The 12668-nt window shown below is 36.4% G+C and overlaps 1 protein-coding gene across 6 annotated transcripts in view; it reads left to right on the plus strand.

Moving 5' to 3' along the window:
• ANKRD26 (ankyrin repeat domain containing 26) overlaps window positions 1-12668 on the plus strand; it is an 89980-nt gene that overhangs the window by 20763 nt on the left and 56549 nt on the right. For all 6 annotated transcript variants that reach the window (XR_012493778.1, XM_074324971.1, XM_074324970.1 and 3 more), the window contains 3 exons: window positions 555-627; window positions 7177-7237; window positions 7328-7530. Coding sequence is in view for 5 of the 6 variants with exons in the window: in XM_074324971.1 (XP_074181072.1) it covers window positions 555-627; window positions 7177-7237; window positions 7328-7530 (337 nt within the window). In the remaining variant the exon portion in view is untranslated. The remainder of the gene's footprint in view (window positions 1-554; window positions 628-7176; window positions 7238-7327; window positions 7531-12668) is intronic.

The raw sequence follows: 12668 nt of genomic DNA on the forward strand, positions 1-12668 counted from the left end.
TTGTGCTTGTAACTTGCAAACATTTCAAACATTTCAGGAAACTCTCTGTACTATTTTAGGATAAAAGGAAAGAATGGGGTCACCTTAGTTAGTGGTTTCCATGCTAAAAACAAAGAGCCATTTTTGACAGACACAGGTTAGTCTCTGAAGCAGGACAATGGAGAAGGGACAGTGTATCTTTCTTCCTTGATTTAGGTAATCAGATTTGGCCCAGTTCAAATTACAGAAGTTATGTCAGCTATTAATTGGATTTTCAATCCATCCTTCATGACGTCTGGTGAAAACAAAGTAATTTCAGGCTTTGCTGATATATTGGTTGTCACTGTTTGTGATGGAAATTTAGACTGTATCTTCATTGACTATGTCATAGGTTGGGAGAGGTGGAAGCAGAACTAGATAACTGAAAACGTTTTAAAAACAGGCCAAATTTTAATTATATCAAGAAACTTCATTTAATATACAGATAGCTGAACTACCACTCCGTTTTTGTTGTTGTTTTTGCTTTTTTAAAGAAATGAACTCACTTGTTTTTGTTGTATATCTTTACCCTAAAGTCTTTCCAAAAAACCTGGCATTGATGATTCATGGCCTACATCGGATGATGAAGACTTTGATTTTGATACCAAGGTACAGTGCTCCTTTGTAAAATTAATTTTCCTGCTCTGAACTTAGTTTTGAGTGGTTCTTACTCTTAAAATTTAGTAGGGTTCCACCTATCATTGTTTTATGTTTGTAATGGAAAATTCACCAGAGCACACTTTTATAGAAATATGACTAGTTGAGGTTTTTTCCTTTTTCTTTCTTTTTTAAAATTTTAGTAAGTACTGAAAGTGGCGGCTGAAAAAAAGAATGGGCTGGTAAATGTATAGTAATAGGAAAATTATATTGGGAAAAGGTTTCCCACAATGGAAGAGATATGAAATTTGGTCAAGGGTAAGGATTATAAATGAAATCTTTAATGGATCAGATTACTTATTGTAATAATCACAATATCTTCCTGGTGACTTTCAGTTCCAAAACTAAATAGCATATAATACATAGTTTTTTTAAATTTATTTTTTAATTTTTAAAAAATTTTTGTATCATACAGTTGTTCGGAGGGAGTTTTTTCTGTTTCTATCCTGGGTTCCACATTTAGACTGAAATAGTAGAAATTGTAGAAATTTAGAAATTTAAATTGTCTTTCTCAAAACCCATATTACAAAGGATTCCACTGTGTTCTAAATCATTGCACTAAGAGTATATTCAAAAGTCTTCATCTAATTGAGGAATACATGTTTTGCCTAAAACAATAACCAGTTCTAAAATCAGAGATTCTTAATAACCATATGGTAAAATTCAGAGATTTTGTTGTTTTTTTAAATTTTAATTTCAATTATAGTTGACATTCAATATAATGTTAGCTTCAGGTGTATAGCACAGTGGTTAGACATTTATATAATTTACAATGTGATGCTCGATAAGTCTATTATCCCACCACCATACTTAGTTATTACAATATTTGGACTATATTCCCTATGCTGTACTTTACATCCCCATGACTATGTTTGTAACTTCCAATTTGTACTTCTTAATCCCTTCACCTTTTTCAACTAGCCCTCAACCCCCCTCCCACCTGGCAACTGTCAGATTATTCTCTGTATCTATGAGTTTCTCTTTTGTTTATTCATTTATTTTGCTTTTTAGATTCCACATATAAGTGAAATCATATGGTATTTGTCTTTCTCTATTTGACTTACTTCACTTAGCATAATACCCTCTAAGTCCACCCATGTTGGCACAAATGATAAGATTTTATTCTTTATTATGGCAAAGTAATATTCCATAGCACATATGTACCACATCTTCTATATCTAGTTGTCTATTGATGAACATTTAGTTTGCTTCCATATGTTGGCTATTGTAAATAATGCTCTGATGAACGTAGGGGTGCGCATATCTTTTTGAATTAGTATTTTGGATTTCTTTGAATAAATACCCAGAAGTGGGATTGCTGGGTCATATGGTAGTTCTAGTTTTAATTTTTTGAGGAAACCTCCAGACTATTTTCTAGACTGGCTGCAACAATTTGCAACCCCACCAACATTGCACGAGAGTTCCCTTTTCTCCACATCCTCACCAACACTTGTTTGTTTTTAATTGATCTTTTTTTTTTTAGTTTCAGGTGCACAAAACAATGCAATAGCCAGACATTTCACCCCTCACAAAGTGACAACCCCCCCAATCTACTGCCCCCCAACATCATACATATCTATTAAAATTCCATTGACTCTATTCCCTATGCTGAACTCTATATCCTGTGAATATATATATATATATAATTATAGTTGGCATACAATATTACTGAACACTTGTTTGTTGATTTATTAATGATGGCCATTCTGCCAGGTGTGAGGTGATATCTCATTGTAGTTTTAATTTGCACTTCCCTGATGATTAATAACATTGAGCATCTTTTCATATGTGAATTGGCCATCTATATGTTTTCTTTGTAGAAATGTCTATTCAGGTCCTCTGCCCATTTTTTAATTGGATTGTTTGTCTTTTTGGTGTTAAGTTGTATGAGTTTTTTAAATTTTTTATATTAACCCCTTGGATATGTCATTAGTGAATATCTTCCCCCATTTATTAGGTTGTCTTGGTTTTGTTGATGGTTTCCTCTGCTGTACAAAAACTTTAGTTTGATGTAATAGATATGGGTGTTGTTTTTTTCAATCCATTCAGCCACTCTATGTCTTTTGATTGGAGCATTTAATCCATTTACATTTAAAGTGGTTATTGATAGGTATGTAGTTATTTCCATTTTATTATTCACATTTTTTACCTTTTCTTCTTCTTCTCCTTCTCCTTCTCCTTTGTCTTCTTCTTCTCTTTCTCCTCCTCCTCTTCCTTTTCCTTTTCCTCCTCCCCCCCTTCTTCTTCTTCATTCCTCTAAGATTCCTTGTAATACTGATTTGGTGATGATGAACTCCTTTAGCTTTCTCTTGTCTGGGAAACTCTTTATCGCTCTTTGATTCTAAATGATAGCCTTGCTGTGTAGAGTAGTCTTGGTTGTAGGTCCTTAGTTTTCTTCTCTTTGAATATTTCGTGCCTTTCTTCACTTTGAATATTTAGTGCCAATCCCCTCTGGCCTGAAAAGTTTCTGTTGAGAAATCATCTGACAGTCTTATGGGAGCTCCCTTGTAGGTAACAAACTGCTTTTTCTGTTGCTGTTTTTAAGATTCTCCCGTCTTTAACCTTTGGCATTTTAATTCTAATGTGCCTTGGTGTGGACCTCTTTGGGTTCATCTTGTTTGGGACTCTGGGCTTCCTGGGCTTGTATGTACATTTCCTTTGCCATGATAGGTAAGTTTTTAGTTATTATTTCTTCAAATAGGTTTTCAATCTTTTGCTCTTTCTCTTCTCCCTAGTACCCCTATGATATGAATGTTGTTCCAGAGGTCCCTTAAACTATAGTCATATTTTCTTTAATTATTTTTTCTTTTTGCTGTTCCAAATGGGTGTTTTTTCCACTACCTGGTCTTCCGAATCACAGATTTGATCCTCTACTTTATCTAATCTGCTGTTGATGCCATCTAATGTATTCTTCATTTCTGACTGGCTCTTTTTTATGGTTTCTATATCCTATTTTATGTTTACTATCTCTTTATTGTAAAGTTCCAACTGAATTAATCTATTATTTCCTGAAGTTCATTGAGCATCCTTATAACTAGTTTTTTGAACTCTGTATCAGGTTGATTGCTTGCCTCCATTTTGTTTAGTTGTTTTTCAGGAGTTTTTTCCTGTTCTTTCATTTGAGATGTATTTCTTTATCTCCTCATTTTGGCTGCCTCTCCATATTTGTTTCTTTGTATTAGGTATATCTGCTAAGTCTCCCACTTCTGGCAACGTGGCCTTATGTAGTTGGTGTCCTGTGGGGCCCAGCGGCCCATTCTCCCTGGTCACCTGAGCCAGATTCTCCACGAGTGTCCCTTGTATGGGTTGTATGTGCCCTCCTGTTGTTGAGACTTGATTACTGTTGACATGTCAATGTGTGGAATTGACCCTTAGGCTGACTGCATGTGAGGACTGTCTGTGACTACTGCAGATGAACTATTGTGCGTGGGCTAACCCCACGGAGGGGAATTCACTGTTGCAGGCCTCTGGTGTCTGCTGAGTCCACCCTTGGGTGTGTCGTTTGTGGACCTAATTGGGTGATGCTGTGGTATGGTCTGAAGCTCATCTCTGGGTCTGTTGGTTCTTGGATTTCTTGGGAGAAGCTCTGGTGTAAGCCTAGGTCTTCTGCTGCTTGTGGTTGGCCCAGGGCCACCTAGTAGGAGTTACAAAGTGATCTGTTGTTGGTAACTGCCTGTGCTTGGCTTGGAGGCACCTGGAAGAGCCTATGCTATGAATGGAAGCCAGCTCCCACTAGTACTGGGCTAAGGGCCACTTAGCCAGAAGTATAGGCATGCTTTTTTAGGGTTTGTGGACCTTTAAGAGATTTCAAGGAAGTCCACAGTGTGGGCCGAGACCAGCTGCTTGTGAGTAGTATCTGCTGAGAGATGTTCAGGCCTGTGCATGAGTTGGGTGGGGCAAGTTCTGAGTGAATCACCAGGGTGAGGCGAGTTTAATGGAGAATCAGATTTGGAGCCCACCTGCAACTGCCAGCTGTGTGGGGGAAGGGCTCAATAAATGATCAAAATGGAAGACAGTGCTGCCCCTCCATACCTTGCACTGAAGTCAGACAGTTCACTTCTTCCCTATATGTCCCTGGTGCTTTTCAAGTTTCTGCCCGGTGCTGGAGCTGAAAGCAAGTGTGTCGTTCGGTGAGTAAGTCCATGTTCCTTTTAAGAACATCTGGGAGTCCGGCAGCCCTACATCACACCTGGACGAATCTCTGCTGATTTTCACAGCTAGATACTGTGGAGACTCCTTTTGCCAGCACTGGGGCTCCTGCTGGGGAGTCCAGTGTGGGACTGGAACTCCTCACTCCGCAGGGGGGACCTCCGCAACCAGGATATCCCTTCTGATTCTTAACTACTCACATATGGCTATGGGACCAGGTTTCAAATCTCCACCCTTCCTACCAGTCTTGATGTGGTTTCTTCTGTATATGTTTAGTTATAAGAGTTCTGTTCTGCTAGTTTTCAGGTGGTTCTCAAAGGTGGTTGTACTATAATTTAGTTTTAATTTTGATGTGGTCATGGGAGGAGGCAAGCATAGCATTTACCTATTTCACATTCTTGACCAAAACTAGAAACTTTTGTATAATAGCTTTTAAAAATATCTACCCAGAGTCCTTGTATCACAGTCTCAAATTTCAAATTTCAGATGTTTTGTTATTGTAATGATTTAAACATTCATTTTAAAGCCCCTACATCCTATGAGGTACTGGACATTAGAAAACATAATTGTACACATCCTGGAGCAGCTAGAATAAGGTCTTACATGTAAGAAGCTCTTTAATATTTTTTTGAATGTGAATAAATGAACAAAGATAAATAACATTTTGTGTAATGAAATGTTACAAGTAATACATTAGACATAATATATCAAAGTTAAATCTATCTGATTTTCTAGAAATATGACTTAAATTTATATTCACTTTTAATGTTTAGGATATATAATTTCGGTTGAGTTATGTTGAGGAAATATGTCACAAATAAGAAGGAAATAAATAAGAAATATGTGTTAAGAAAGTAGATTATAGTATATTTTTTAGTATCCTTTAATTGTGAGCTTAGACTTTTAGATTAAAAATTTTCAAACTTTTCTTAGCCCTATCTCATGTTCCATTAAATATATCCTTTAAAAAAAATTTTTTTAATTAAATTTATTTAGGTGACATTGGTTAATAAAATTACATGGCTTTCAAGTGTACAGTCCTATAAGGCATTATCTAAAATACGTTTTCAAGCCACACATTCCTGTTTAGAATTCTGATTACCAACTCTTTCTCCAAGTGGAAAGCAGATGTGTTAGGAACATTTCTTTTTCTATTTTTCTCTCTCTCTAGTTATTTATAGCTTTCGTGTCATGATAGATGCCCATGTTAAAATAATTGTATGACTAATTCTATACTGACAAATTAAACTTTTTATTACAGTAGAATTTGTAAACAAATAATTATAGAGTAATGCAAATCAGTATTATTAGGATGTACTATGAACCAATATACTCTGTTTTATATATTTTTTTATGTATTTATATATTTTTATAAAATGTTATATATGTTAATGTATAATAAATATGTGAAGCAGAGGTTTTTTCCAGTATATTCCTAATAATATTGATGATTACTAAAGTCTTATAAATATATTTATATATAGTGATATTATATCTATATCTATATCTATATCTATATCTATATCTATATCTATATCTATATCTATATATTTATCCACATACCCTGTACTTATGCTTTGCTTTTTATCCTTGTCTTAAGTTTGTACTTGATTAACTGGTCATATCTCATTTATTTCCTTTCTTTCTCCTCTCCCACCTCCTTTTTGTTTTTATTCCTAGCCTAATTTTTTCCTTGCAGAAAACATTGCTTCAGTGTGTTTTTTTCAGTCCATCTCTCTGTCTCCATTGTCAACATATCTCGTCATGGCTTTCTATTTAGTATGTATGTAGCTCTTATTCATGAATTATTGACCCTCAGGTTTATTCTGTTTTTTTTTTTTTTTTCTCTTTCTTGGAAGCAGCTGAATTGAAACAATCATTTGTTTTTAGCCTTTTGACAAAAAGAATAGAAGCCACTTTATACTGTTTGCAATTCCAACCTATCTACTACTAAAAACTATATTCTCATATTTTCTCCCACAAGAGATAATTCATGTAACTATAAATCATGCAAACACATTTCAAAATATAACAATTAATTTAAATGTCTTAATGTTAGCTTTTTCAGTAGTACTCTAAACTACATAGGGTTAAATTTTATAATCTAATGGATATCTTAGTATTTGGATAATAATCTTAGGGATGATGATAGTAACATTTTGGGGCTTACTTTGTCTTCTCTTACAATTTTTACCCTATAGGAATGTGTAGGTTAGTACATGGCAGAGATGGGATACAGATCTACATCTGAATGAGTCCAAAGACTGTGCTCTTTGTGTGAGATCACCTATTAATGGTGAATATTATCATTATTATCAAATTTGATACTTAAAGCTATAATTTTTTTCCTAGAATGTCATGAAACCAAGCTTAGCAAAGCTAATGACTGCTGTTCAACAATCCCAGAAAAACAGTAAGCTATTTGAAGAGTCTGTTCTTATGTTATGAACTGATTTGAAGTCACAGATATTTTCATGTACCCTTTACTTTGTTTTCACTGTAGTAGAAGCAAAATATGCCATTGTGAAACCTGAAAATAAGATCTTCTATGAGGACAATAAATCTCATAGTGAGAATGAAGATCTGGCTGAGACCCTTCCTAAACCGTCAAAAACAGTCCAGGGCCTTTCTCATCCTGATTTTCCCTCACCTGAACCTCTTGTAAAACCTCCTTTCATGCCTTTAACAGTCGCTGGTCTTACAAAGGTAAGTTGTGTTGTTTTAAGTTATTTCCCCATTGTTTTTCGTATACCATCCCCCTGATCCTAGTAATGAAAAGGATCCTAGAAAGAAATGGAGGTCCTGAAGAACAGAATAGAAAATAAGTAACAAGAGATATATATGTACAGGACTGGGTTTTATAAAGGTTAGTGGGAGTAAACAATTCTTAGGTATGCCGTTATGAAAGGAAAGAATTAAAAGGCAACTAGAAAGAATAGCTATATGAATGTGAAGATGAGGGTGAAGGGGAAATATTCTTTTAAGAAAGGTAAGATGAAAATAAAGATTTAATAAGAGAATCAAGATTAGGAGATTATTATAAAGAAACAACAGAAATGGGGTTAAGGGAGAGCAGAAACTTGCTATATTATAATATATGATAGAAATTATTTTAAATGCAAATTAAGAAAAGAAAGCCAGGTAATGAAAAAAATGTTCAAAATTGCTTATAGCTGATTTTTATGAAAAACTGAAGGAAAATTTAGTTCTCAACTATTTTTTGTTCATTGAAGTGTTTATTTGAAGTCTTTTTTTGGTAATCCTCACTTTTAAGCTTAATAAAGTCACCCCTTGTATTTAATCTAGCAAAACCTGTGTTCATAGATAATGTAAAGTGAAGTCTGTTATAGGCCTTATCAGATTTATTATGAATTATGAATTTTTGGCTCTTTTTTCTTGTGTTTTCTAACTTATCTTACTGTTTGGTATATACTTAACTTGCTTTTTTCTAAAGGTTTTTATTAAAATATAGCTAACATACAATATTATATTAGTTTCAGGTGTGCACCATAATTATTCAATATTTAAATACCTAAAGAAGTGTTCACCAGCAACCATCTGACGCCGTACCATGTTATCACAGTATTATTGACTATATTCCCAATGTTCTATAATTTAGTCTTAATTTGGTCACAGGAAGAGGCAAGCACAGCATTTACCTGCTCTGCCATCTTGTCTGTAATGCTGTACATTACATCCCCATGACTTATTTGTTTTATACCTGGAAATTTGAACCTTTTATTCCCCTTTACCTTTCCCCGCCTTTTAAATTTTTAAATTGCAGTTAACATTCAATAGTATTTTATATTGATTTCAGGTGTACAGCACCTGAAATTAGACTTTTGTATAATTTAAGTAGTGATCCCCCTGACTAGTCTAGTACTTTTAGTAATTTAAGTGGTTAGCCAGGTGGAAGGAAGTATCAACACAGGAAAGATGGCATCCACCTGCTGGCCACATGGGAGGAGGGCTCAACACAGGGACTATGGCGGCTTTCTCTCCAGCCCTCATCCTGAAGCCACACAACTCTGTCCCTCCCTGTATGTCTCTGGCACCTCCTGAGCCACAGTTGCTCCACCAGAGTCCAGGGTGAGGGCCTGGGAGTGAGTGAATCTGTGCGGGGTGGGGGTGGGGGGTGTGCCCTTTAAGTGCACATCTGGTTTTCCAGCCACCTTCTGTTTCAATTGGGTGGACAAAATCAATTCCTGCTGGTTTTTCACAGCCAGGTATTGAGGGGCCTTCTCTTTCTGGCACTTGTGTTCTGGTTTGGGGAGCCTGGTGTGGGCCTGGGACCCCTCGCTCCTCAGGGGTAGAACTTTGCAGCTGAGATATTCCTCCTAATTCCTGACTGCCACATGTAGGTGTGGGAACAGACTTTTTATGTCTCCACCCCTCCTACTAGTCTCAAGGTGGCTTCGTCTTTATATCCTTAGTTATAGGACTTCTGTTCAGCTAGTCTTCAGATTGTTCTCCAGTTTGATTGTTCTATAATTTAGTTTTAATTTGGTCACAGGAAGAGGCAAGCACAGCTTTTACCTGCTCTGCCATCTTGTCTGAAACTCTTAACTTGCTTAATTAACTGATCTTACTGTTTGGTAAAATCTTGGTAGGTGTTTTAGATTTTTAAAAAACAAAGATAAGGAAATAAATAGCACTTTACTTTTTTCATTAATCAAAATTAAACTTTCTGGTTATGTAAATGAGGTACTTAATCTGTATTCATTGAATGAGAAAATAAATCTTAAGCTATAACACTCTAAAATAAAAAAACAAAATTTTTTTTCTGTAAAGATTCTTTGAAAAAATTTTTTTATTATATAATTCTTTTTATATGAAATATCCAGAATAAGTTAATCCATAGAGACAGAAAGCAGATTAGTGGTTGCCAGGGGCTGGGGGGTAGGGGAATTGGGAGTGACTCTTTAATGAGAATGTGATTTCCTTTTGGGGTGATGAAAATGTTTTGAAATTAGGGGTGATCGTTGTATAACATTGTGAATGTACTAAATGATACTGAATTTTCCATTTTATTTTATTTTTTTATTTTTATTTATTTTTTTTTTTTTAAAGATTTTATTGGGGAAGGGGAACAGGACTTTATTGGGGAACAGTGTGCACTTTCAGGACTTTTTCTCCAAGTCAAGTTGTTGTCCTTTTCAATCTTAGTTGTGGAGGGTTCTGTTCAGCTTCAAGTTGTTGTTCTTTTTTTTTCAGTCTTAGTTGTGGAGGGCGCAGCTCAGCTCCAGGTCCAGTTGCCGTTGCTAGTTTCAGGGGGCATAGACCACCATCCCTTGCAGGAGTCGAACCGGCAACCTTGTGGTTGAGAGGACATACTCCAACCAACTGAGCCATCCGGGAGCTCAGCGGCAGCTCAGCTCAAGGTGCCATGTTCAATTTTAGTTGCAGGGGGCGCTGCCCACCATCCCTTGCGGGAGTCGAGGAATTGAACTGGCAACCTTGTGGTTGAGATGACACGCTCCAACCAACAACTGAGCCATCCGGGAGGCAGCTCAGCTCAAGGTGCCATGTTCAATCTTAGTTGCAGGGGGCAGAGCCCACCATCCCTTGCGGGACTCGAGGAATTGAACTGGCAACCTTGTGTTTTGGAGCCCACTGGCCCATGTGGGAATCGAACCGGCAGCCTTCGGAGTTAGGAGCACGGAGCTCTAACTGCCTGAGCCACCGGGCCGGCCCCTCCATTTTATTTTTTAAAGATTTTTTTAATTGGGGAAGGGGAACAGGACTTTATTGGGGAACAGTGTGTATTCCCAGGGCTTTTTCCAAGGCAGGTTGTTGTCCTTTCAATCTTAGTTGTGGAAGGCACAGCTCAGCTCCAGGTCCAGTTGTCAGGACTCGAGGAATCGAACCGGCAACTTGTGGTTGAGAGCCCACTGGCCCATGTGGGAATCAAACCGGCAGCCTTTGGCATTAGGAACATGGAGCTCCAACCACCTGAGCCACCGGGCCGGCCCCTGAATTTTTCATTTTAAAATGGTTAATTTTATGTTTTGTGAACTTTTACCTCACTAAAAGAACACTGTCACAGCAATAATCAAACAGTCAATGAAATTAAGATCATGTAATACATTTTAAAACAATCAAATGGACTCATTTAAAGCATGTCTTCTGTTGTTGCTTTTTTAACTTAATGATATTTCTTAGATATTGCTCTCTAAGGGGCTATTTTGTTCTTTGCAATGACTGCAGAGATGTCCATTGTGCAGAAGTCACGTGAATTTTTTATTTGGTCCCCTGTGGATAGACAGCCAGTTGTTTTGCCATTATAAACAATTATACATAGAACATCTCTGAGTGCCAGCCTGTGGCGTCCTCCATGGCAGGGTCAGACTGAGCAGGCCTGCAAGGGCGCACAGACTTTAGCAGGCCCCCTCTCTGTGTTCTCTGTGTGCCCAGGACTGCTTCACTTTAGGGCTTGTTCGGGAAGGGGGGACAAAAGGAAGAAACAAACCAGAAGAAGGCATGAAATGGGAGCTGCAGGGAAGAGGAAGGGCTGAGCAGAATGTGGTCCCAGCACGGGCTTGGGAGGCAGGTAGCCTGGGCTTGAGCCCACTCTACCATTTCCTAGCTTCAAGAATGTGGGAAACTCACTTAGCCTCTTGGAGCTAGGGATTCTGATTTATTTTTTCCCAATAATATCTGCAATTAATGGACACATATGCACACATCAAATGAATGAAATCACAATTTATGATTTTTTCTAATATAAAATGCTTAGTGAAAGAAAGATTATCAACAGAGTGTACAAAGTTATTTCTAAAAGATGATTTTTTTGCTTTTTAGAATATCTCCAGCAATGGGTACATTTCTTATTATACTTAAGAAACTTTATTAACTTCGGCATTCATAGTTAAACCTAACATGAAAATTCTTTCGTATCTGAAACTCGGAGATCCCGGTGACTTGATTTTTTAGTACCTTTCTTCATTCAGTCCTACTTGATGATCACAGATGTATTTAAAGACTTTTAAATCTTCAACTTGGATAATCACAGTTTTATCAGGTTTTTTATAGTAGTTTTTTTCTGTAATCTTTTACTATTAGGGAATGTAGAATAGATAGGATATTAGAGCTATCAGTGTGCTGTTCACAGGAGAATAAGGAAACCATGTGAATTTTAAAATAGAGCTTTATATTTCTTTCATACATGATAGTAGTACTTAAAAATGCCTTGTAATTCTATAATTACATAAGCATTTGTCTTTCACAGTTTAAAACTTGTCTTTAAACATTAATTGTTAAAAAGGAGTCTTCTTGTAACATTGTGAATTGGTGTTTGACAATTAAATTTTTTCATTAAAGTGCTTATTACTACAATATTCTAGAAATAATCTTTGCATATATCCATCAAAGGGTATTTTATATTGTTGAAACAGATTTTGCAATATACTCGTATAACTGAAAAATTGAATCCCACTGTTTTTTTTATCTGCTCTCGTTTTTATTTTCAAAATTTCAGAAATTCTGTGTAGGTTTGCATTATTTAATTATATCAGGTTAGTGCATTTTACAGACACTTATCTTCTTAACATCTTATGCTTTTCCTGAGTAAAGTCATCTGTTTCTACTCCACATGTATTTATCCAGATTTTCCTTCTAAGTTCCCGTAGTGCCTCAAATTTGGTATGTCCCAAACTAAAGACATTGCCCTGGACCCTTTCCTTTTTCCTGACTCTCTGTAATCTACTCTGTCATCTATTTTCCCCATCCTGGTAAAAGCACCATTGAAACACTGAATCATGAAAAATCATGGACTCCAACCCTCCTGAAATCACCACTTCCAGTCAATCATCAAGTTTCATATTTTCTACGTGCTTATCATTTCT

This window comes from Rhinolophus sinicus, linkage group LG02 (assembly GCF_036562045.2).
Source record: "Rhinolophus sinicus isolate RSC01 linkage group LG02, ASM3656204v1, whole genome shotgun sequence".
Taxonomy (NCBI): domain Eukaryota; kingdom Metazoa; phylum Chordata; class Mammalia; order Chiroptera; family Rhinolophidae; genus Rhinolophus; species Rhinolophus sinicus.